General features: G+C 42.8%; 2 protein-coding genes across 4 annotated transcripts in view; one reads left to right on the top strand and one right to left on the bottom strand.

Annotated features, from left to right (window-relative positions):
• LOC106612871 (tripartite motif-containing protein 2) overlaps nucleotides 1-2,759 on the top strand; it is a 41,799-nt gene extending 39,040 nt beyond the window's left edge. For all 3 annotated transcript variants that reach the window (XM_045724530.2, XM_082956300.1, XM_082956301.1), the window contains 2 exons: nucleotides 112-252; nucleotides 411-2,759. In XM_045724530.2, coding sequence (XP_045580486.2) covers nucleotides 112-252; nucleotides 411-563 — 294 coding nt within the window. In that variant the 3' untranslated portion in view covers nucleotides 564-2,759. The remainder of the gene's footprint in view (nucleotides 1-111; nucleotides 253-410) is intronic.
• Nucleotides 2,615-24,880, bottom strand: LOC106612870 (complement C4). The gene is made up of 40 exons (XM_082956299.1): nucleotides 24,597-24,880; nucleotides 24,217-24,412; nucleotides 23,940-24,123; nucleotides 23,797-23,867; nucleotides 23,616-23,701; nucleotides 23,454-23,536; nucleotides 23,297-23,384; nucleotides 23,031-23,136; nucleotides 22,762-22,888; nucleotides 22,392-22,507; nucleotides 21,994-22,170; nucleotides 21,639-21,836; nucleotides 21,197-21,391; nucleotides 19,056-19,202; nucleotides 15,228-15,360; nucleotides 14,994-15,071; nucleotides 14,555-14,761; nucleotides 13,987-14,107; nucleotides 13,698-13,768; nucleotides 13,359-13,498; nucleotides 12,991-13,194; nucleotides 12,470-12,521; nucleotides 12,274-12,355; nucleotides 11,845-12,050; nucleotides 11,516-11,745; nucleotides 10,782-10,889; nucleotides 10,377-10,545; nucleotides 9,783-9,997; nucleotides 8,585-8,740; nucleotides 8,426-8,485; nucleotides 8,224-8,317; nucleotides 7,936-8,116; nucleotides 7,548-7,635; nucleotides 5,063-5,137; nucleotides 4,815-4,917; nucleotides 4,534-4,623; nucleotides 4,334-4,426; nucleotides 4,162-4,245; nucleotides 3,830-3,971; nucleotides 2,615-3,154 (listed from the first exon to the last, which is right to left on the bottom strand). The coding sequence occupies exons 1-40, from the start codon at nucleotides 24,656-24,658 to the stop codon at nucleotides 3,013-3,015; spliced, it is 5,160 nt and encodes a 1,719-aa protein (XP_082812425.1). The 5' UTR covers nucleotides 24,659-24,880; the 3' UTR covers nucleotides 2,615-3,012.
• Nucleotides 24,881-25,258: the final 378 nt, after the last annotated feature.

Raw genomic sequence — 25,258 nt, 5'->3', positions numbered from 1 at the left:
ATGAAGCTAGGGTTGAGGTTCAGGTTAGAGTTGAACCTGGATGTGGACATGAAGCTAGGGTTGAGGTTAGGACACACTACTTCTGAACAGTTTGAATTCCTTCCCTAATAGGTGTACAGTGCAGACGGGGAGTTCCTGTTTAAGTTTGGTTCCCATGGCGAGGGGAACGGACAGTTCAACGCCCCGACAGGCGTTGCCGTGGACGCCAACGGGAACATCATCGTTGCCGACTGGGGGAACAGCAGAATACAGGTCAGTTAATGATGATCTTGATGGCAAGATTAACAAGCAGCATTAGTCCTTATATTTTATTTACTCTTCCGAGTTAGATCAGAAATAATATGATCATAAGTAATGTAACTTATTATGACTACAGCTGACCCTGACCTTGTTTTTGTATTGTCCTGCAGGTGTTTGATAGTTCCGGGTCGTTCCTGTCCTACATCAACACCACAGCAGACCCTCTCTATGGTCCACAGGGCCTGTCTCTCACCTCTGATGGACATGTGGCTGTGGCTGACTCTGGCAACCACTGCTTCAAGGTTTACCGCTACCTGCAGTAGGTAGAACCATTGCTTTAGGGACGGTCTTTTGCAGGCCTACCACTACCAGGGCGCGTCCCAACTGGCCCCCTATTCCCTTCATAGTGCACTACTTATTAACAGAAACCCATAGGGCTCTGGTCAAAAGTAGTGCACTATGTAAGGAATAGGTTGCCATTTGGGATGTACCCCAGATCTGGGCCGGACAGACAAACCAACCACAGCCTGACCTGGGTCAAAGAAATAGGTCAAATACTTGAAAGTATTTTAAGTGTTTGGGATGTGCTTGATTTACCTATTTATTTGAGTTTGCACTTTTGGGACTGTCCCATTGGTTCAGGCAAACCAAATCAAGTGCAGCACTTGAAGTATTGGAAAGTATTTGATCTAATGTATGTATTTTTGCCCCCAGGTCAGTGCACGTGTGCTAGCACTGAGCAACGACACAAACCAATGTACTATACATAATATACAGGTGCAATGATCTTTCCCATAGCTGTCCCTTTGATTTGCACATCTGATCAGATCCAGATCATCCAGTTAGAGTTCTCTGAACCCCCCAACATCATGAAGTAACAATATAACCCCAGTTGACTCCTCCATGTGGTGTGTTATGGAGTTTACTGAGTCTGTAATGGCACCCTATTCTTTGTGTAGTTCACTACTTTTGACCAAGACCCATTGGGTTCTGGTCAAAAGTAGTGCACTATGTTGGGAATAGGGTGCCATTTACCTCTTTGTTCAGTCATTGATGTAAAACTACGAGGAGGTATGAAGTGTGTGTATATACTGTAACTGATATTAGGAGACCAGATCAGTGATAGATTGAAGTACATGTATAATAATTGAGCCATGTTGTGAAGGAGCTCGTCCCAATGCATGAAGTTTTCTCTTTACCTTGTTAACTCAGACGTGACGACATAACAGTGGAGTTTCTGAACTGTTTCTTCGCCATGGTCTAAGTGCAACGAAAAATGTGCTTACAGTGAAACCAACCAACGACGCAAAGCAAAAGCATTTGAAACATAATTTCTCTTTCAGTTGTATCTAAGAACAAACTGACTTAACCTAAAGCCATCTCACATATAAAAGGTCATCACCATCTGTGCATTGATTTGCTGTATGAACTGTGTATGCATAACTGTATATAATGGATCATTATGCAGCTTATCTGTGCTTTGATTTTAAAACCCATATCTTTTGGTTATTCCGAGAACAGCAGTCTAGCATTCCAGCGTTTCTAAGTATGGCAGCTGTCCTAAAGTGTGCTTTTTAAATCAGGAGTTCAGCTGGAGAAGAGATGTCATGATTATTGCATATGTGAGCAGCAGAATTATTATAAACTTTGTTAATATCTGTTCTTTTTAAAAAGGAAAAAAATTCTAAATGGAATTGCTAATTTAATTTATTTTATACACTAGTTCAGCATTTACAAATTATTTTTCTAATTTGATGTGTTTTATTTTTTAGAAATTCAAGCCTTTGACATTTGTCTCCATATATAGTACAAACCCCTAGCCACTTTGAGGGGATTAGTAGAACAAACAGTGAGGATTTAGAATTTGAAAGATTTGGTTTTCCAAAAAATACATACAAGTGGGTTTTGAATTGTGACAAGTTGGAATACATATTGAAAACCCATACCCATGATTATATTACTTAATGTTATTGAACATGCAAAACTACATTAGATATTTCACTAATTTCTGGATTTCACTCTTAAATAAACACTGTCAACAGTAGAATTACCATTTATATAGTTTGTTTTCAGAAGCCACAGTGTGAATGTATCAACAGCTTCAGCGTGTGTTAAAGGACTAGAGTTACAATGTTTCATTGCCTGGTTATCACAGTTCATTACCAGGTTATAGCATTTCTTTACCGGGTTATAACGGTTCATTACCAATTTATAACAATATTGTCCTGAGGGAAATATTAGCATTAGATGAGCTACAGCGCTCTCACTCCCCCTGGTGTTCACCACTGTAACAACACAGCACCCTTGGTGCCAAAATAGAGTCCCTATAACCTCTCTGACATCATTATGCCAAACAGCAGCCAGACAGACTGTGTAGCCAATCACAGGTTGTTTTATTAAGGAGTATTAGACACATCATCACTATCTGTATCTTTGTGTTTCAAAAATATGTCACTCAACCTTCTTTCTATGTTCTCTGTGAATATGCACTGGTAATAAAAGCACATGGTTTATGGAGATACTGAGTGTGCTTTCTGCTTTCCTCTATTCATACTAAAAATATATCCTTCTCTGTATCAGTCTCTCTCTCTGTTGATGTCCAGGACAGTCATCCTGGGTCACGTGATGTTCAGGAGCCACAACTTTCTGGAACGTTTCGGATAGAAATGTGTTGCATAGAGCCAACATATTTCCCTATTCTCAATGTCCGACAAGCATGTCTCTTCTATGTAATATATTTCTATCTGGATGTTCACTGAAGGCAACCAAGGGTTATATTGAACACTGGTTGACCTCGTACTGTTTCATGAAGTCCTTGAGCATGTTACAGGCTTTACGGTTCTTAGTAGCTTTACACTTCCTCTCCTCTGGAATCTCCTCCAACCACATCTCGTTATCCAGGACATAGACAGGCCTACGGAAGACAGCATTTAGTTATACAGGTCTGGGGTGGACAACATTTAGTAATACAGGCGTGGGGTGGACAACATTTGAGTAATACAGGCATGGATAGAATAACATTTAGTTATCCAGGACTAGGGTAGACAGCATTGGAGTCTCTCACTCAAACTGCACTGAAATAGTCTCCCATTCTACACTGTACATGTACTGTACATTTCCAAATGGAGAAATCACAATCTTGGGCCCAAGTAGTGATACACTTTTACAGTATCTCAATTCAACAATATTGTAATAAATATCCTCTGCTGTCTTTTTTTACCTGGTGATTCCATGTATTATATCAATGTTGTCTTACAATATATTGACACATACTGTATAGTTAATTGAAAAGGAACTTATGTCCCAAATGGAACCCTATTCCTCTACATACATGGCGCACTACTTTTGACCCTGGCTGTGACCCCACTCTCCGAAGGTGTCTCAGGGGTAATTGAGAGATGCAAAAAACAAATTTCCAATTCACACATGCGTATAATACAAACTTGTACATATACATATAACACCCACCTAATTATTATTATTTTATAACATGTTGCACTACTTTTGACCAGAGCCCTATGAACCCTGGTTAAAAGTAGTGCACTATATAGGGAATAGGGTACCATTTGGGACGCATCCCATCACTTACTTCCCATTGTGGTCAGTGGTGTCAGAGATGGTCCCATCTCTCCCCATGATCAGGTAGTTACTGTCAGTCTTCATGTCAAACTCATCACAGGCTTTACGTTTGATCATGTCTCTCACTGCTCCAGTCTGCATCACATCTTTACCTGGCATAGCAGAGAACCAGCACAACAATAATGTAAAAGACAATTATACTTCAAGAGAATGTTTACGTACCAAATGGCACTCTTTTCCCTATATAGTGCACACCTTTTGACCAGGACCCATCCAAAGTAGTGCACCATAAGAAATAGGCTGCCGTTTGGGATGCAAACTGTAATATTGTAGAACACTCACCTGTCTGTAGGATTTTGGTGAGTAATGTGGTATAATGTTTAAAGACTCCATCATCGGATGAGTTGACAAACTTAACGACGTACACTGTCAGAAAGACAACATGAAGTGGTGTTAGTACCAACTACAGCAGATTACAAATAAGAGAGTATTTGTGTTAGAGGTATAAATTCACCATAATTTACAAATGGAGAGAAACAAGCAAAGTTCCTGCGAGTCTCTTTCTCCATGTCTTTACTGTAAGTTACTTTCTTCTTCGGGCAACCACCTGAGACAAAGCAAATAAAAACTAGATACACAATAGTTGACAATAGTTCAGGCACTATCAAATACATTTTATGTCCTGAAAATACTAGCTGTAAGGAGTGCACATACCCTCTGCACAGGAGCACATATTGTCCTGACAGATCTTGGAGATCATGTTGCTCTTCTGGGGTGAGCTGTAGAACACAGTGCATCTCCTCTCTGTAGGGACATAGAGTTCAGAATTAGTCACTCAGACAATGGCTGTGTCCCATATGTCATTCTATTCCCTTTATTGTGCACTACATTTGACCGGGGCCAAATACCTCTTCAGGCTTCACCAGCCCCATGGACCTTCCAGATACATTACAACCATTGTCTTAACATACCCTAAACTAAACATGGTGGTATACCTGGGTTGTAGTAGTCAAAGACCACGGCAGCAGCAGGCTGCACCAGGCCCATGGGACTGATCTGTTTGGCCCGGAACGTTACACACTGTGGTTCCTCTGTGATCTGGAATACATAGCAACAATACAGCGTCAGAGGGAAGAGAGGACAGCCTTGGCGAGAACACGAGGACTCTTTTTCGAATCACTATATAAGTTGTACAGTAGTCATAGCAGATTGATGTCATGGCTTTGGATACAAGAGGTCTTACCTCAGCGAAGTAGAGGAACACTTTATTTGGGCCGATGTCATAATGGTCAATGTATTTCTCAGTACCCTTTACATTCTAGAGGAGAGAAATAGAAAAATACATAATTTTATAGTTTGACAACATGTCAATGTGGATCGCTAAAATGTGTTTTCTTCCTGGAACTGATTCTGCTGATAGCAGATATTTCAAAGGGTTTACTTGTAATAACTGTGATAAGTGGTTGTTTTTTCCTACTAAACGTAGGGCTCGATTCAATCTGTAGCGCTGAAGATCCGCACTACAGCTTGAAATTTAAAGGTAATTTTCAATTGAGCCGACATATCAAATGGTATTTGTCACATGCTTTGTAAGCAACAGGTGTAGACTAACAGTGAAATGCTAATTTACGGGTCCTTCCCAACAATGTAGATTTGTTTTGGTGAAATTATAAAAAAATGATAATACAAGGAATAAATACACAATGAGTAATCAGAGAGAACAATCTATGACTTCGGTGGCTGGAGTCTTTGACGAATTTTAGGGCCTTCCTCTGACACAGCCTGGTTTAGAGGTCCTGGATGGCAGGGAGCTCGACCCCAGTGATGTACTGGGCTGTACGCACTACCCTCTGTAGTGCCTTACAGTCGGTTGCCAAGTGTTGATGCCACCAGTCAAGAAGCTCTCAATAATTCAGCTGTAGAACCTTTTGAGGATCTGAGGGCCCATGCCGAATCTTTTCAGCCTCTTGAGAGGGAAGAGGCGTTGTGATGCTCTCTTCACAACTGTGTTGGTGTGTGGGCCATGATAATTCCTTAGTGATGTGGACACCGAGGAACTTGAAGCTCTCGACCCGATCCACTACAGCCCCATCGATGAGTGCTCGCTCCTCCTTTTCCTGTAGTCCACGATCAGCTCTTTTGTCTTGCTGACCTTAAGGGAGAGGTTGTTGTCCTGGCACCACACTGCCCTACCACCGCCGTGTCATCTGCAAACTTAATGATGGTGTTGGAGTCGAACAGGGACTACAGGAGGGGTCTAAGCACATACCCCTGAGGGGCCGCCGTGTTGAGGGTCAGCATGGCGGATGTGTTGTTGCCTACCTTCACCAGCTGGGGGTCGGCCCATCAGGAAGTCCAGGATCCAGTTGCAGAGGGAGGTGTTCAGTCACAGGGTCTTTAGCTTCGTGATGAGTTTGGAGGGCACTATGGTGTTGAATGCTGAGCTGTAGTCAATGAACAGCATTCTCATGTTCCTTTGTTCATGTGGGAAAGGGCAATGTGGAGTGCAATACAGATTACGTCATCTGCGGTTCTGTTGGCGTGGCATGTGAATTAGAGTGGGTCCAGGGTGTCTGGGATGATGGTGTTGATGTGAGCCATGACCAGCCTTTCAAAGCATTTCATGGCTACAGATGAGTGCTTCCTAGTGAGTGCTACGGTGTGATAGTCATTTAGACAGGTTACCTTGGCATTCTTGGGCACAGGGACTATGGTGGTCTGCTTGAAACATGTAGATATTACAGACTGGGTCAGGGAGAGGTTGAACATTTCAATGAAGACTCTTGCGCATGCTCTGAGTATGCGTCCTGGTAATCCAACTGGCCCTGCGGCCTTTTGAATGTTAGCTTGTTTAAAGGTCTTACTCACATCACACTCACAAGAGTGTGATCACCCACGGGTGTCCGGAACAGCATGATTCAGTGTTGCTAGCCTCGAAGCGAGCATAGAATGTGTTTAGCTCGTCTGGTAGGCTCGCGTCACTGGACAGCTCACGGCTGGGTTTCCCTTTGTAATCCATGATAGGTTGCAAGCTCTGCCACATCCGACGACCATCAAAGCCGATGAAGTAGGATTCGATCTTGGTACTGTATTGACGCTTTGCCTGTTTGATGGTTTGTCTAAGGGCGTAACGGTATTTCTTATAAGCGTCCAGGTTAGTGTCCTGTTCCTTGAAAGTGGGAGCTCTAGCCTTTAGCTCAGTGTGGATGTTTCCTGTAATCCATGGCTTCTGGCTGGGTTATGTAGGTACGGCCACTGTGAGGATGACGTTGTCGATGCACTTATTAATGTGATAAACTCCTCAATGCCATCGGATGAATCCTGGAAAATATTCCAGTCTGTGCTAACGAAACAGTCCTGTATCTTAGCATCCGCTTCATTGGAACACTTCCGTATTAAGCGCATCACTGTTACTTCCTGTTTGAGTTTTTGCTTGTAAGCAGGAATCAGGAGGATAGCGTTATGGTCACATTTGCCAAAGGGAGGGCGAGGTAGAGCTTTGTATGCATCTCTGTGTGTGGAGTAAAGGTGGTCTAGAGTTTGTTTGCTGGTAAAACGGATTTCAGTTTTCCTGCATATGTAGCATTTACCTTGAATGCAGTCTCTACGAATGCGGAAACATTGCCTTCAAATTGAATCGAGCCCATAGTTGAATGCACTGACTGTGTATAAGAGCGTCTGCTGGATGGCAAAAATGTAAATCAATGTTAAATGTAGGCCTACTGTACCTCCTCCAGATCCTGCATGTTAGGTTTGAGTCCACTGAGAAGGGAGATGTCCACGATGACCATGCCTGTAGAATTACCACTGGTCAGTCTGTAGGAGACGAGGAGAGAGAGAACCATATATCCACTCATCCCACCCACCCCACACACACACACACACACACACACACACACACACACACACACACACACACACACACACACACACACACACACAGACACACACACACACGCACACACACGCACACACACGCACACACACACACACACACACACACACACACACACACACACACACACACACACACACACACACACACACACACACACACACACACACACACACACACACACACACACAGTATGTACGCACAGACACACCTGTACTCACCCCACACACACAGTGTAGACTAGGGACTTCTCCCTCTCCTCCTCCTGTGGGGTGTGTCTCTTCCTGCGTGTGCGCAGGTCAAACCATTCCACCCTGCTCATTGGCTCATCACTAGGGTTCCCATCCCCCTCAGACTCATAGTTATAATAGTCATCCAGCTCAGGACCATCGTCCACTTTCTCTGTAATTTTACACGTTTATGGTGACAATGAATAGTGATTTATGTTTTCAAACAGCACTCCAGCAAATGTGTTTAGTGTTTATAGATGCATTCTGACTGAAACGTACTTCTGTACTTGACCTCTCCCTCCACCGAGACATTGAGACTGTAGAAACCACAGAACAAGTCCATCCTCTCCAGAGTTCTGTAGGTCTGGACCACCTGACGACATAAAACAAGCACTGTGGACACATCCGTTGAGATTCAGACTGTCTTACAATGTTAGAATCATCATCATTTACTTTTAAATCTTTTACTGAATTTACTTACTGATAAGGTCCCGTTTCCCTTCCCCTCTGTGTTAATAGTGATCTGGCTTCCTGGGTTCACCTACCAAGACAAACCAGACAACACAGAGATTAGTAGATGTAAAACAGCATCTGATAAAGTTAAATCAGAGCAATGCTTGAATTCTAAACTCAATCTCACCTGGAAGGCAGATAGGGTCAGGGCATTACGCTTCGTAAGATGAACTCTCTGCTTGCGGCCGTTTTGGTAACACATCTCAACATTAAGGTCCAAGTCCTGAACATCATTGTCCTTGATACTGTACTTAGCTAGAGCCTCTAGAGCTACAACTGTATCCTGTTAGAGAGATGGAGAGAGGGAGGGAGGGAGAGAGAGCGAGAGAGAGACAGAGAGAGAAAGAAAGGAGAAGGAGAGAGGAGAAAGAGAAAGACAGGACAGAAAAAGAAAGAAAATGGATGAGAGAGAAAGAGGGAAAGAGAGAGAGAAGGGGCAAAGAAAATAAGAAAGAAAGAAAGAAAGAAAGAAAGAAAGAAAGAAAGAAAGAAAGAAAGAAAGAAAGAAAGAAAGAAAGAAAGAAAAAGTGAAGTGTATAACTAAGGCCAGGAGTTTTCCCAGTTCAAGTCAAGTGGTCAGTGATAACTCCGAGCTCCCGATCATAATGCTACAGTACCTATCTGTCTGTCTACTGGTGGCTTGACCTACAGTACCTACCTGTCTGTCTACTGGTGGCTTGACCTACAGTACCTACCTGTCTGTCTACTGGTGGCTTGACCTACAGTACCTACCTGTCTGTCTACTGGTGGCTTGACCTACAGTACCTACCTGTCTGTCTACTGGTGGCTTGACCTACAGTACCTACCTGTCTGTCTACTGGTGGCTTGACCTACAGTACCTACCTGTCTGTCTACTGGTGGCTTGACCTACAGTACCTACCTGGCCTGTCTACTGGTGGCTTGACCTACAGTACCTACCTGTCTGTCTACTGGTGGCTTGACCTATAGTACCTACCTGTATGTCTACTGGTGGCTTGACCTACAGTACCTACCTGTCTGTCTACTGGTGGCTTGACCTACAGTACCTACCTGTCTGTCTACTGGTGGCTTGACCTACAGTACCTACCTGTCTGTCTACTGGTGGCTTGACCTACAGTACCTACCTGTCTGTCTACTGGTGGCTTGACCTACAGTACCTACCTGTCTGTCTACTGGTGGCTTGACCTACAGTACCTACCTGTCTGTCTACTGGTGGCTTGACCTACAGTACCTACCTGTCTGTCTACTGGTGGCTTGACCTACAGTACCTACCTGTCTGTCTACTGGTGGCTTGACCTACAGTACCTACCTGTCTGTCTACTGGTGGCTTGACCTACAGTACCTACCTGTGTAGAGCGGAACCCTCCTCCGTACTGTCTCTGCTCAGTGAGCCAGCGGGCGATGCACGTCGCGTACGTCATGTCTCCCTCCGCCACTGTCTGGAGCAGGGCGTAAGCCGTGGTCTCCACGGAGATGGCCTGGGCCTGGGGAACCTGATTGGCCTTCGTCTCCCCGCTCAGCCTCAGAGCATCACTGGCCTCCCAGTGACATGTATCTGCTTCTGCAGAGGAGATATACAGTATGTTTAGCAGCTACGTCCTTAGCCATATAACATTGCAGGGGAGACATAATCAATAATATGGCGCACTCTGCTGTTTAAATGTTGTCATTGTGTATGTCTACCTTCCCTCAATGATCATACAGACCAGGGAATCAATGTCGACCCAGAATACCTTATCCTGACTTTTTCTCCAGCCACTACCGGTAATACTTTACAGGCGCTAGTAATCAAAGCAGGTTGAAGTCCAAAGGAATGAGTTAAAACAGTACAAACACACTTTAGATGAATAGAGCCTTTCTTATATAGACAACCTCTGAGGTAATTAGACAACTAGGCAACCCGTAGCCCTAGATGACTAGTAAAGTACCAAGGTACTGACCATTGTCACTGTGTGCCAAGGCCCTGAGTTTGGTCTGAGCCATGGAGGCACTGTCTCCGCCAGGGGAGGTTAGAGAGAGGGCGTAGGAGGTGATGGCAACAGAGAAGGGCCTCTGAAGGGAGTCCAGCTTCGACTCCAGGTAGGCCTTAGCCTGCTCCATAGCCTTCCTCTAACACAGGAAATGGTGGATAGATTTAGCATTAGAAACAACAAATGCATTAGTTAAGCATTATCACAACAAACACAAAAAGGCATGTTGCTTTATTCTGGATCATATTGCTGCAAAACCAACTTGCCCTTTCAGGATAATAATTACACAACTTTTAGTAAGTCAGGTTAAGTCAGTGATGATAAGTTAGGTGATGTAAAGGTTAAGTCCATGACTTAGTTGAATCAATGTATTACCATTTCTGAGCCTTTTCCTTCAGGGTACAGTGCCACAGTGTGGTTCATGGCTATCAGAACGAACGCTGTCAGAGACACCTCTCCCTCAAACCCTCCCACTCCACCCTGAGGTGAGGGAATGGAGAGATAGCAGACAGGTAAAGACATCATATCGTATTGAATGGTATGGTACCTGCATGGTCCGGACATAAAGAACATTTGGGTCGTACTTTATTATATATTTTTGAACCTTTATTTAACTAGGCAAGTCAGTTAAGAACAAATTCTTATTTACAATTACGGCCTACCCGGCCAAACCCTAACCCGGACAAAGCTGGGCCAATTGTCCCTATGGGACTCCCAATCACGGCCGGTTGTGATACAGCCTGGAATCTAACCAGGGTCTGTAGTGACGCCTCTAGCACTGAGATGCAGTGCCTTAGAATGCTGCGCCACTCGGTAGCCCCTACTTAGAGGTTATAGGGGCGCGATTGCTACCCAGCCCGGGCAGAATAATTTTTTTGCCGATATTTGAGCTGACTGCTAGATGGTTGTTAGTGACAAATCCTAGAAAGACAACATCTCCTGCTGTTGTGCCCTTGAGAAAGGCACTTAACCCCTAAACTGCTCAACTGGCGGCACAGAGTAGCTGCTCACTGCTCCAGCCTCTCCAACCTAATGTGTATTTCTGAGGGGTAGGGTACAACATAGATCATATTTCCGTTTTGTATGGATGAATAAAGCATTCTTTCCTGCATGGTGCGGTCATAGAGTGGGTTAGGGTCAGTGAAGGCTCCACTGGCCAGCTGTTTAGACACCAGGTAGGAAATAGACTGTTGGATGTAGGAGTCCTCCACTGAAATCACGTCCCTGCACTGGGACAACTCCTTGGCTATAAAGGCTGTCAACCAAACACTGCTTGGGGTTGACAGGAAAGCTCCATAGGATCCATCGGTCTTCTTGAATGTCAGGATTCTGCCGTATCCTTGAAAAGAGAAAGAATCAATGAATTTCAACCATTTGATTCCCACAAGGGTAGATGTCTCAAAGGGGATTAACTTAAGTTCTCCCAGTGTCCCCTCACCAGCCTGTATCATGGCTTGGGCTTCATCTCTGCGTTCAGCCTTTAGGTCAACCCACTGTCCAGTAGCGTCCAGGTATCTCATGGCGTGGATGGCTGGAGACATGGTGACCATGGTCTGCTCCGCACACCCCTTGGGAAGGGAGATGAGCTGGTCCACTCCATCCAGGTTTAGACAGTTCTCTACTGACTCTCCCATCACACCACCTACATGGGCGTGATGGGAGAGGTTTCCCTGTTATAGTGGTAAACTAGCCCTGGAGATTGGTTTAGAAAAACTGGTCAGGGAAAACTCGTAGTCTGAAATAATATCTCATGGACCAAAATGTAAAAATGTTCTATGTAAATACATACAGTACTACGGACCCCACACAGTATAGGTTCCACACTAGCAGAAAGTCTGACTAAAGTATTTATCGACCCTCCTTTCCTTTGATACTGATGTAGGTGTCAGATTCCAGTCCAGGGACAGCATTAGGAGGAGGTGGAATTTCGAGGTCTATTGACTTGGCAGCTGTGTGACATAGATAAGAAATGGAGAGACTGTTTTAATTCAATGGTCTGATGAGGCTTGTTTGCATAAATATCACTTTTACTACAGGTTTCACGTTTAGAAAGACATCATTACCTCTCCCATCAATGTTGTATTCATGTTGTATTGAGACCAGTTCCCCTTCCCCCTGTATAACAAAACAAAATGTGAGCATTCATTCAGATTGTTTATACAGACATATAGAGATGTTGGATCTTAATTTGAGACAGATTGCTACAGCAGGAAAATTATCCTGCAGCAACAGGAAATGTGAATTAATATGTGAATTATAATTAATGGACATTTTTGTAGGGGTTGCAACTGTTTTTGTAAGGGAAAATCAAGTCAGAAATATCAAAGTGGAAAGCCTTTTTAAACCTATTATATACCACACATTTTAAATGTCCTGCATTGCAGGATAGTAATCCTGCAACAGGGTAATCAAATTAAGATCCTACATCTGTACTGTAACTTTTGTATAATAATGGGAGAAAAACAGTGGTGTTCAGCACAATAAAGAAGTGAGAACCACATGTAGCCTAATGTACACATGTATCATAGAGACATACTGAAGCACTACTAGAGGGAGAGAGGTGATACAAGTGTCGTGTTCATACCGTGACTTTGAGGTCCTTCTTGATCTGGTCGCGGGCCGTCTTAGTGTAGGCGTCTACATGGATAGGGATGTTTCCTATGACCAGAGGAACCACAGTGAAGTAGACAGGGACAGCAGAGTTACCTGGTACTGTGACCACCTGTTTGTCCCCTCTGTCTCCCCCTGCACTGCACAGGCCCTCCACCCATGCCAGCTCCACTGTCACCTTCACAGAGAGAAACACATATACATGGTAGTAGATGTGAGTATAGTAAAGATGTCTATCAAAGGAATCTACAGATGAAAATGTCTGCAACTGCAGTTTATTTGTATAAATGGCTGTTGGAGGCATTTTGGACTCAAATATATTGTTTTGACAACACTAGTTACCTCCATACTGTCGGTTCTGTAGTTGAACACCACAGCTTTCATCTGTAGCTGTTCATTTCTCTTCACAGAATAGGGAAGTCTGAGAGAGACAAAGAAGTCCTGAAACACCACCAGAGGCTTGGGCTCTGCTATACAAAACCCTGAAGGGAGAATCAACACAAACATTAACCACTTGATGACTGTCCTCTGAAAGTCTGTTTGTGCTATCATGCCATCTTTTTGTCACTCGTTGTCATGGTTGGCTTGACAATGACAGCTAAAATGAGTTTGCAAGAGCACAAATATATTTAGGACTAGGCTAGTGTAATGGTCTTAGGTTAGAAGGAAGAGGTGACCTACCTTTTGTTTTAGAGATCCCCACTGCTTGAACCTCCCAGGTAGTGATGGAGTCAGGGACAGCAACACTGTGTCTGAAAATAATAACGTACAACATATGTCATTCCTAATATACTTGTTACACTATATTGGTCCCCAAGTTTTACCCAGTCAGTTCACATGGTCAGGGAAAACTCCTGGTCCCAGTCATGACTGTCCTGGCTTGTGTCCCAAATGGCACCAGGGCCGGTAGTGCACTATATAGGGAATAGGGTATAATTTGTGACGTAGATGTTGCAGGTTACCATGTTACCTTACAAGACCAGAGGGCCCCACATCAACGATCCCCCACATCCAGGTCTGAGGGAAATAGGAGCGGAGGTGGACAGACACCTCATCTATGGCCTCTTCTTCCTCACCAATATCATCAGCCGCTAAACAGGAGGACAGGGAAGAGGACAATCAATACAAAATATGTGCATATACTGTAGTACAACTAATCTGAAAAAAGACAAAAGTATTGATTTATCTAAGAAGTTCTATATTAGTGATTAGAAACTGGGTGGTTCGAGCCCTGAATGCTGATTGGCTGATTGGCTTAAGTCGTGGTATATCAGACCGTATACACCGGGTATGACAAAACATTTATTTATATGGTTCTAATTACATTGGTAACCAGTTTATAATAGCAATAAGGCACTCTGAGGTTTGTGGTATATGGCCAATATACCATAACTAAGGGCTGTATCCGCGTTGCGTCGTGCATATACCACACCTCCTCGTGCCTTAAATGCACCACAATAATCTGTAGCTTGTGAGATACTTCTGAGATGCTATTGACATTCCAACTACTAATATAATAATATAATACAATACTGTACTTTTAGCCAGGCTGTATGCGTTCCTTCTCTTTGTGATGTTGCTCCTCAGCATGGTGGCATCTCTGCAGCACTTGAGGAAGGCAGCGCGACATGGAGCAGACTTGTGGGTGGTTTTAGAGTGACGACTCTCACAGGACAGACCCAGGCTGTTAAACCTGGCCCCATCGTGACAACACCTCTTCTCCACTGGCTCCTGGTACCTGTTGACTGCAGATAAGAACAATGTGTCTAGCTAATAAATTATATCCATGTAATATGCTAAGGAAGACTTTTCCTGAAACATATCTGAACATTTGTAAATTAAAGGATTATTGAAACCTATCCTCTGGAGCACTCTCCATATTCTGTAACTAATAATACCTGATACGCTCACCATAAGAGTGAAATCAGCATGCTCAGAAGATGGAGGGAGAATAGGAGAGGTTACTGCTACACCTACTGATATCAGAGAAAGCCTGGTGATGGTTCAGGGCTCTCTTCGGTCTCGTCCGTCCACTTTTGTTGTTACAGGAGTAATCTGATTATCAGAGTACAAAAGAAAAATCATTTTACAATATTGGGTGAAATAAACTCCATCAACGGAAACAGCTTCAGTGGTGTGCTTTTACCAATCAGGAACATGTGCTATTCATTCAATATTATAATGAGTTAAATGTCTAAATGTAAATCGTACACTTTCTCACGTGACTCTCTGTATCTACACAGTTGGTTATAAAGGCGAGCCCAGCGTCCTGTAACACAGACTGGTAGTTTTTGCCTCCTCCCACAGAGCACGCCAGGTCATAGGAGTTCATGTAGGCAAACATCTAAAGAAGAAGATTACTTTATTGGTCCATTTACTGCATGAACAACAGATATTTGTCTTTTGGTTATCCCATTCTCCCTGGTAGACAAACACATACTGTCCTGTACATACAGTAGAAACATATCAATACAGTACATACTGTCCTGTACATACAGTGGATACATACACTACCGTTCAAAAGTTTGGGGTCACTTAGAGATGTTTTGTTTTTGAAAGAAAACCTTTTTTTTGTCCAGTAAAATAACATCAAATTGATCAGAAATACAGTGTAGACATTGTTAATGTTGAAAATGACTATTGTTGCTGGAAACGGCAGATGTTTTATGGAATATCTACATAGGCATACAGAGGCCCATTATCAGCAACCATCACTCCTGTGTTCCAATGGCACGTTGTCTTAGCTAATCCAAGTTAATCATTTTAAAAGGCTAATTGATCATTAGAAAACCCTTTTCTAATTATGTTAGCACAGCTAAAAGCTGTTGTTCTAATTAAAGAAGCAATAAATCTGGCCTTCTTTAGACTAGTTGAGAAGCTGGAGCATCAGCATTTGTGGATTCGATTACGGGCTCAAAATGGCCAGAAACAAAGAACTTTCTTCTGAAACTCATCCGTCTAACTCACAGTCTAACTCATCAAACTCACTGTCTCTAACCAGAATAGAAAGAGGAGTGGGAGGCCCCGGTGCACAACTGAGCAAGAGGAGAAGTACATTAGAGATCCTAGTGTACTTGTCCTCTTGCTCAGATGCTTGTTCTAGGTCCCAAGAAACAAAGAGATCTTCTGTTGAATCTGACAATTAATCTGGATGGTTGTACAGTCATCTCAAATAAAACTGTGAAGGACCTCGGCGGACCCTGATCTCTCTTTTGAAGAACATATCAAGACTGTCTCAAGGACAGCTTTTTTTCCATCTACGTAACATTGCAAAAATCAGAAACTTTCTGTCCAAAAATGACGCAGAAAAATGTATCCATGCCTTTGTTACTTCTAGTTTGGACTACTGCAATGCTCTACTTTCCAGCTACCCGGATAAAGCACTAAATAAACTTCAGTTAGTGCTAGATACGGCTGCTAGAATCCTGACTAGAACAATTTTTTAAAATCATATTACTCCAGTGCTAGCCTCCCTACACTGGCTTCCTGTTAAGGCAAGGGCTGATTTCAAGGTTTTACTGCTAACCTACAAAGCATTACATGGGCTTACTCCTACCTATCTTTCTGATTTGGTCCTGCCGTACATACCTACACATACGCTACGGTCACAAGACGCGGGCCTCCTAATTGCTCCTAGAATTTGTAAGCAAACAGCTGGAGGCAGGGCTTTCTTCTATAGAACTCAATTTTTATGGAATAGTCTGCCTACCCATGTGAGAGACGCAGACTCAGTCTCAACCTTTGTCTTTACTGAAGACACATCTCTTCAGTAGGTCCTATGATTAAGTGTAGTCTGGCCCAGGGGTGTGAAGGTGAACGGAAAGGCTGGAGCAATGAACCGCCCTTGCTGTCTCTGCCTGGCCGGTTTCCCCTCTTTCCACTGGGATTCTCTGCCTCTACCCCTATTACAGGGGCTGAGTCACTGGCTTACTGGTGTTCTTCCATGCCGTCCCTGGGAGGGGTGCGTCACTTGAGTGGGTTGAGTCACTGACGTGGTCTTCCTGTCTGGGTTGGCGCCCCCCCTTGGGTTGTGCCGTGGCGGAGATCTTTGTGGGCTATACTCGGCCTTGTCCCGGGATGGTATGTTGGTGGTTGGAGATATCCCTCCAGTGGTGTGGGGGCTGTGCTTTGGCAAAGTGGGTGGGGTTATATCCTACCTGTTTGGCCCTGTCCGGGGGTTTCATCGGATGGGGCCACAGTGTCTCCTGACCCCTCCTGTCTCAGCCTCCAGTATTTATGCTGCAGTAGTTTATGTGTCGGGGGGCTAGGGTCAGTCTGTCACATCTTGAGTATTTCTCTTGTCTTTTCCGGTGTCCTGTGTGAATTTAAATATGCTCTCTCTAATTCTCTCTTTCTCTTTTTCTTTCTTTCTCTCTCTCGGAGGACCTGAGCCCTAGGACCATGCCTCAGGACTACCTGGCTTGATGACTCCTTGCTGTCCCCAGTTCACCTGGCCGTGCTGCTGCTCCAGTTCCAACTGTTCTGCCTGCAGCTATGGAACCCTGACCTGTTCACCGGACGTGTTACCTGTCCCAGACCTGCTGTCCCAGACCTGCTGGAACCCTGACCTGTTCACCGGACGTGCTGCCTGTCCCAGACCTGCTGTTTTCAACTCTCTAGAGACAGCAGGAGCGGTAGAGATACTCTCAAAGATCGGCTATGAAAAAGCCAACTGACACTTACTCTTGTGTTACTGACTTGTTGCACCCTCGACAACTACTATGATTATTATTATTTGACCATGCTGGTCATTTATGAACATTTGAACATCTTGGCCATGTGCTGTTATAATCTCCACCCGGCACAGCCAGAAGAGGACTGGCCACCCCTCATAGCCTGGTTCCTCTCTAGGTTTCTTCCTAGGTTTTGGCCTTTCTAGGGAGTTTTTCTTAGCCACCGTGCTTCTACACCTGCATTGCTTGCTGTTTGGGGTTTTAGGCTGGGTTTCTGTACAGCACTTTGAGATATCAGCTGATGTAAGAAGGGCTATATAAATCAATTTGATTTGATTTGATTTGATTTCTATTCTGGTTAGAGCCAGTTTGCGCTGTTCTGTGAAGGGAGTAGTACACAGCGTTGTACGAGATCTTCAGTTTCTTGGCAATTTCGCACATGGAATAGCCTTCATTTCTAAGAACGAGATTAGACATGAGTTTCAGAAGAAAGGTCTTTGTTTCTGGCCATTTTGACAGTTTTCAGCTGTGCTAATATAATATAAGCTGGTGCACTTCACAAAATAGATAGCATCATGAGGGAGGAAAATGATGTGGATATATTGAAGCAACATTTCAAGACATCAGTCAGGAAATTAAAGCTTGGTCGCAAATGGGTCTTCCAAATGGACAATGACCCCAAGCATACTCCCAAAGTTGTGGCAAAATGGCTTAAGGACAACAAAGTCAAAGTATTGGATTGGCCATCACAAAGCCCTGACCTCAATCCTATAGAAAATTGGTGGGCAGAACTGAAAAAGCGTGTGTGAGCAAGGAGCCCTACAAACCTGACTCCGTTACACCTTAGCCAAATACATTTAAACTCAGTTTTTCACAAATCCTGACATGTAATCCTAGTAAAAATTCCCGGTCTTTGGTCAGTTAGGATCACCACTTTATTTGAAGAATGTGAAATGTCAGAATAATATTAGAGAGAATTATTTATTTCAGCTTTTATTTCTTTCACCACATTCCCAGTGGATCAGAAGTTTACATACACTCAATTAGTATTTGGTAGCATTGCCTTTAAATTGCTTAACTTGGGTAAAACGTTTCGGGTAGCCTTCCACAAGCTTCCCACAATAAGTTGGGTGAATTTTGGCCCATTCCTCCTGACAGAGCTGGTGTAACTGTCAGGTTTGCAGGCCCATTTGTGTCAAATGACTTGTGTCATACACAAAGTAGATGTCCTAACCGACTTGCCAAAACTATAGTTTGTTAACAAGAAATTTGTGGAGTGGTTGAAAAACAAGTTTTAATGACTCCAACCTAAGTGTATGTAAACTTCCGAAACCTGGTAAGGGTGCGACAGACAGAGGCTCTGTACCTTCTCAGGAGTGAGTTTGTTGTTCTTGTTGAGGATGTAAACAGCTGTATCTACAGCAGCCAGAGCTACCTTGTCTCCCTGGTCTGTACGGACCACCACAGTCACGAAGTCAGCTGGTTTATGCTCTTTAAATGGAATGATCTCGATCTGAAAACACAACACCAAAGATAATATCACATTCTGCCTCCATGCAAACCTATACTGAACAAAAATATAACGCAACGTGTAAAGTGCTGGTCCCATGTTTCATGAGCTAAGATCCCAGAAATGTTCCACATGTACAAAAAGCTTATTTCCCTCATATTTTAAGCACAAATTTGTTTACATCCCTGTTAGTGAGCATTTCTCCTTCGACAAGATAATCCATCCACCTGACAGGTGTGGCATATCAAGAAGCTGATTAAACAGCATGATCATTACACAGGTGCACCTTGAGCTGGGGACAATAAAAGACCACTCTAAAATGTGCATTTTTGTCACACAACACAATGCCACAGATGTCTCAAGTTTTGAGGGAGCGTGCAATTGGGATGCTGACTGCAGGAATGTCTACCAGAGCTTTTGCCAGAGAATTGAATGTTAATTTCTCTACCATAAGCTGCCTCCAACATCATTTTAGAGAGTTTGGCAGTATGTCCAACCGGCCTCACAACTGCAGACCGCGTGCAACCACGCCAGCACAGGACCTCTACATCTGACTTCTTCACCTGCGGGATCATCTGAGACCAGCCACCCAGACAGCTGATGAAACTGAGGAGTATTTCTGTCTGTAATAAAGCTCTTTTGTGGAGAAAAACTCATTCTGATTGGCTGGGCCTGGCTCCCCAGTGGGTGGGCTTATGCCCTCCCAGACCCACCCACGGCTGCACCCCTACCCAGTCATGTGAAATCCATAGATTAGGGCCTAATGAATTTATTTAAATTGAGTGATTTCCTTATGTCAACTGTAACTCAGTAAAATTGTTTAAATTGTTGCATGTTGCATTTATATTTCTGTTCAGTATATATAATTTTGATTGATCTTTATTAGTCAAGATGAAAACATACAATTTGCCTTCTTGATGCACAGCACCGACAAAAGAATAAAACCATAATTGTCTAATTGTAGTAAGAGTAGAAGTAGAATGGATGAAGAATTGCAGCATTTAGCTGGAGCTAAGCTACAGATAGCAATACTGGGTGATTTGAAAAGTCATAGTCAATCAATCAATTATATTATAATACTTTTAGCAAAAATGTTTACCTTTAATTTACAATCTGTAGAAACTTTGAGAATAGAAAGGTTCAGAGCTTTTGTGAAGGATCACAGCACAGTTTAAACATATTTGGCATGGTAGAGCATGGTGTTTGCAACGCCAGGGTTGTGGGTTCAATTCCCATGGGGGACCAGTATGGAGAAAAAAATGTATGAAATGTATGCACTCACTACTGTAAGTCGCTCTGGATAAGAGCGTCTGCTAAATGACTAAAATGTAAATGTAAATAAATCCAATATGGATGGTGTTAAGAGATGGATGGGAGGGGTTGAATGGAGCTGAAGGGTGGGACTAATAAAAACAAGATAACAAATGTAAAATATACTGTGTCTGTAAAATGTATATAGGTTCAGAACTTTTGTGAAACAGCACAGTTAAAAATATATGGCAAATATAAATCAAACTGGATGGACATCAGCAATAGATGGGAGAGGTTGAGGGTAGAGGAAGGCAGGACTAAAAACAAATACAATATAACTATTGTAAAATAGATTGTGTCCGTAAAATGTATATAGTGTGTGTAAGCTGGAAGTAGAAGCCTAAGTGTTCTTGTTCATTAGTTTACTCCAATTACGGGAGGGGTGGAAAGGTTAGCGGAAAATCATTTTTATTTTATTTTATTTAACCTTTGTTTAACTAGGTAAGTCAACAGAAAATAATAATGGAAAATATATTTTTTTAAATAAAATATATATATGTATGTGTATTTATGTATGTATGTATGTATGTATGTGTATGTATATTTATATTTACAAAAATATTACATTGATGGAAGTTACAATCTATGTACAATATTAAAGCTGATCTTCCCTTAAATATGAATAATAATAATAAATCAAATAAAACAAAGAGTAGAAGTAGAGAAACAAGCAGCAACTACAGAACCTGTCCTTTGCAGATATCTTTGACATCGGCCCATACAGAGTCAGCCACTATGGTAGTCTTCTCTGGTGCCTGTGTGAAGTAGTAGGCCACCAGTCTGAAGGAGGGGACCAGGTCAAGACTGTAGGGCAGACTGAAGGTGGTCAGCTCAGTCCTCTGGACCCTGTTCATCTGGACCACTCTGCCCTTACTCAGGACCTGACACAGAATGGAAAGAGAGGAAATAACACATTATTACTCTTCACTACAGATATTGAAATGGTTCATTTCTCAACCCCCAACGTGCTTATATTAATGTTGGTTACAGACAAACTATAGCTATGACAATCCCAGTCTACTGTAATGTCTGGAAACTTGAAGCTATGCACAGATAAAGTATGTTGCAGAAGTGGTAAATGGTCATCTCCATCCATTATTAGAATGGACTGATACTCCAGTATGTTACCATATAGTAGATGTAGGCTGGTCGTGGGGTGCCTGGTGGGGTGATGTCTCTGAGAGTGACCGTCATGGTTCCTCCAGGCTCCAGGGTGACATGTTCTATCTCTACACTCAGGTAGCTGTTCCCCTCAGACTGGACTGCTGACACTGTCATTTTGGCATCCCCCACTATTACCTCCTCCTCCGCTCCCTCAGCAAACATCTGGAGAGAGAGGAACAGATATGACCTCACATCAAACAGTGCACTACCTTTCTGCTAACCACATAGAGCTTAGAGACACATATTGCATCATATTATGCTTGTCAAACTACATGGGAAATAGAGTGTTGATTGAAAGATCTCTGTGTCTGTCCTGTACCTTGATATCCATAGATGTGGCTAGTTTGGGCACTTCGAATGCGAGAACAGCCTCACCCTTAGAGTTACCGGATCCCTCCATCTTAACAGACTGTGTGCCTTCTACAGAGGCCATTGAAACTGAAGCTCTCATACGGAGGTCAGGGGCTGGGGACCCATCTGGGTGAGTGGTGGTGGCCTAAGAATGGAACATGCAGCATATGCCAGTCGACTATGGCTGTAGATACAGTCATATTCTAAATGGTAAAGCAAATACAATTGACAACACTGATAGCTATTGTACATCTCATTTGGAAAAGGGATTTGCTAATCTCAATATGATGTCCTGAATGAATACAATTATATTTTATTCTGTGGTGTTAACATTTGTCTTTGAGTGCAGAAACGACCACACTGTACCAGGATAGAGAACTTTCCTCCAGGTGTGAAGTATGCCTTAGTCTTAGACATGTCAATGATGTATGGAGACGTCACTATCTTTACTGAAGTGCTCTCAGCTTCTTCTAGATCTCCACCTGACAGAGAGAGAGAGAGAGAGAGAGAGATATAGATAGATAGATAGATAGATAGATAGATAGATAGATAGATAGATAGATAGATAGATAGATAGATAGATAGATAGATAGATAGATAGATAGATAGATAGATAGATACAAATACAGAGAGAGAAAGTCACTGTCATACATCACAAACAGTTACTGTATGCCCTATAGAAAATACCTGAATCTGCTGGCATGGTCATGTTTATCTAACTGTATGAAGGACCCACTTGCTGTTTCTAAAGCTGTAACAGCTATGTACAGATTGTATCCCTCCATGTTTGGGATACTTTGCTTTCCTGCTTTCCCACGTAGGTCTTCAGTTGGCAGGGTAATGCTGGCGACGCCGTCTTGGATCTACAATACACCAGAAATAAGTTCACAAATGGCTCATCAGAAAAATAAAAGTCAATGGAAACAATAACTCCACAATCAGAAACATTGACTTTAATGTTATGTTTTTTTAATGTAAAGCTTTGAGATGATAAAGCGAACTCACATAAGTCTTGTTTTCTAGGCCAGGTAGATGTATTCTTTTGCCTCCTTGATTGATTAGTCCAAATCTTACATAAGCTATGCCATTGACACCTTTGCCATAGGTGTACCTGCAATCAACACACATGTATTTGGCACACTATGAAAAAAAGTATGAAAATGTAAGTCGCTCTGGATAAGAGCGTCTGCTAAATTACTAAAATGTAAATGTAAAATGTATGAACAATTCACAAAACAGTCCATTAATGCAATCTGCTTCAACAATCTCACCTTGCAGAGACACTGAACTGAAAGGAATCCTCTGTCAGCAAATAATATGGTTTCAAAGCTGCTATCTTCACCTCAAACATAGGAAGAACTGAAAGAAATAGAGGGGAAGCTTGTTGGGCCGTATCATACAGTCAGACAACCTACGTTAGATACTCACCATATTCTTTGACCTCAAACTCCACTGAAGAGTTGGACATGGGATGGTTGGTAAAAGAGGCAACAATCTTCCAATGGCCAGCCCTGAATCATATGGACAGAGTAGTGGTCAGTGCTACTGATGTCCTGTCTTCCATAGACTTTATGTCAACATCCTACTTACGTCTCAACGTCAGGGATCACTATGCTCCTCTGAAGGAGTTTACTGGAGTGTAGAACCTGGTTGTACACCAGCAGGCCTTTGGAGTTCTGTAGAGAGACAGTAAATGTTATTTAGAGAACAGAGAGTTTATATAACACAATAAGACAACTTTAACATGTAGTTAGATGTCTTGCAAACTTACAAATATCTTGACATTGATGCTTTCTTCAACAGGCAGCAGATAGTTGTCTAACGTGAAGACCCTGAAATTGACTGGAAAAGGAAAAACTGGGATTAGGCTGAATGTATAACTAAAACCATATGTAATGTTATTTTACACTTTACCATTCTCTCCTGGATTGTAGATTGGTTTGTCTGTCTGAATGAAGACATAACCCTTTTTTGTTGACAAAAGGATTGTTGTTTTATTTGTAATGGAACCATAATCTGCAGCCAGTTGGATAAATGGCACAATTTTCTTTTTTTTTCTTATGCTTTTGGTTGCCTCTTCGTACAGGCTAGGAATGACCTATAAAACATGAGAATAGAGGCAGGATGATTGAAATTCATGTTCCAGTAGTTCCATAGGGCATGAAAAGAGGTTAGCCTTCTGCATACTTACCCTCATTTTCACAACCGCCTGATAGCCATTGGCTTCATTGAGAGTTACATGCTTTTTTTCAGACAGAACTTTATTATCGGCGGTTTGGTACAGGAAGTACAGAGTGTACTGTGTAGGCTTGATAGCTCCCTGGAGCTGTACTGTCACTGTCTCCTCTACTCCCAAGTGGACTATGTTCGGAGCAGTGATAAGACATCTGTAAACACAAGCACACATGAAAACAAACAAACACACGCACGAACCAGCATGAGCGCTCACACACACACACAAATTGTGTTACTTTTTGAGAACTGCGACATGACAGAAAATGAGCATGACCAATGATACAAGTAAAATATACTGTATCTACAAAGAATTAGCATGGACAGAACATAACTCACATTGGCCTCTGCCCACTAACTGCAGTCAGTGCAGCCATGATCAGAAGCAGTGTGTTCCTCATCTTTCTGCTTTACCGTCTGGTCTGTATCATGCCACTGGAACAAGAGTCTTCTTTAATTGTCTCAACCCCAAACTTGCACAGGAAAATAAAACAAAATACTGTAGAAGTGATCTATCTGTAAATCTATGTTGCTCCAGTCTGTGAGTGGGAGGTTTTCTCTCTGGGTTCCGCAGCTCCAAGAGAACAGGTTACCGTATCTCAAATGGCACCCTATTCCTTACATAGTGCACTACTTTTAACCAAGGCCCATAGGGAATAGGGTTCCATTTGGGACAAGACCTCAGCATCAACACCCACTCTAGCCCACCTACCTCTCCTCCCATCAGCTTATCTGACTCCAGTCTTGGCATTGGAGGAACATTATGAAATACATCACGTGTTTTCTCAGAAACCAGATTTTGGTTATGTCCCAAATGGATTCCTATTCCCTAAATAGTGCACTACTTTTGATCAGAGCCCTATGGGCCCTGGTCTGAAGTAGTGCGATATATAGGGGCTCTGGTCAAAAGTATTGCACTATGTAGGGAATAAGGTGCCATTTGGGAAGTAGCCTTTTCCAAACAGACCAAATACATACACAACATCTGCTTTTCAAACAAG

This window comes from Salmo salar, chromosome 09 (assembly GCF_965601325.2).
Source record: "Salmo salar chromosome 09, fSalSal1, whole genome shotgun sequence".
Lineage (NCBI taxonomy): Eukaryota > Metazoa > Chordata > Actinopteri > Salmoniformes > Salmonidae > Salmo > Salmo salar.
The sequence above is the reverse complement of the archived record's forward strand: the minus strand, read 5'-3'. Positions and strand labels throughout refer to the sequence as shown.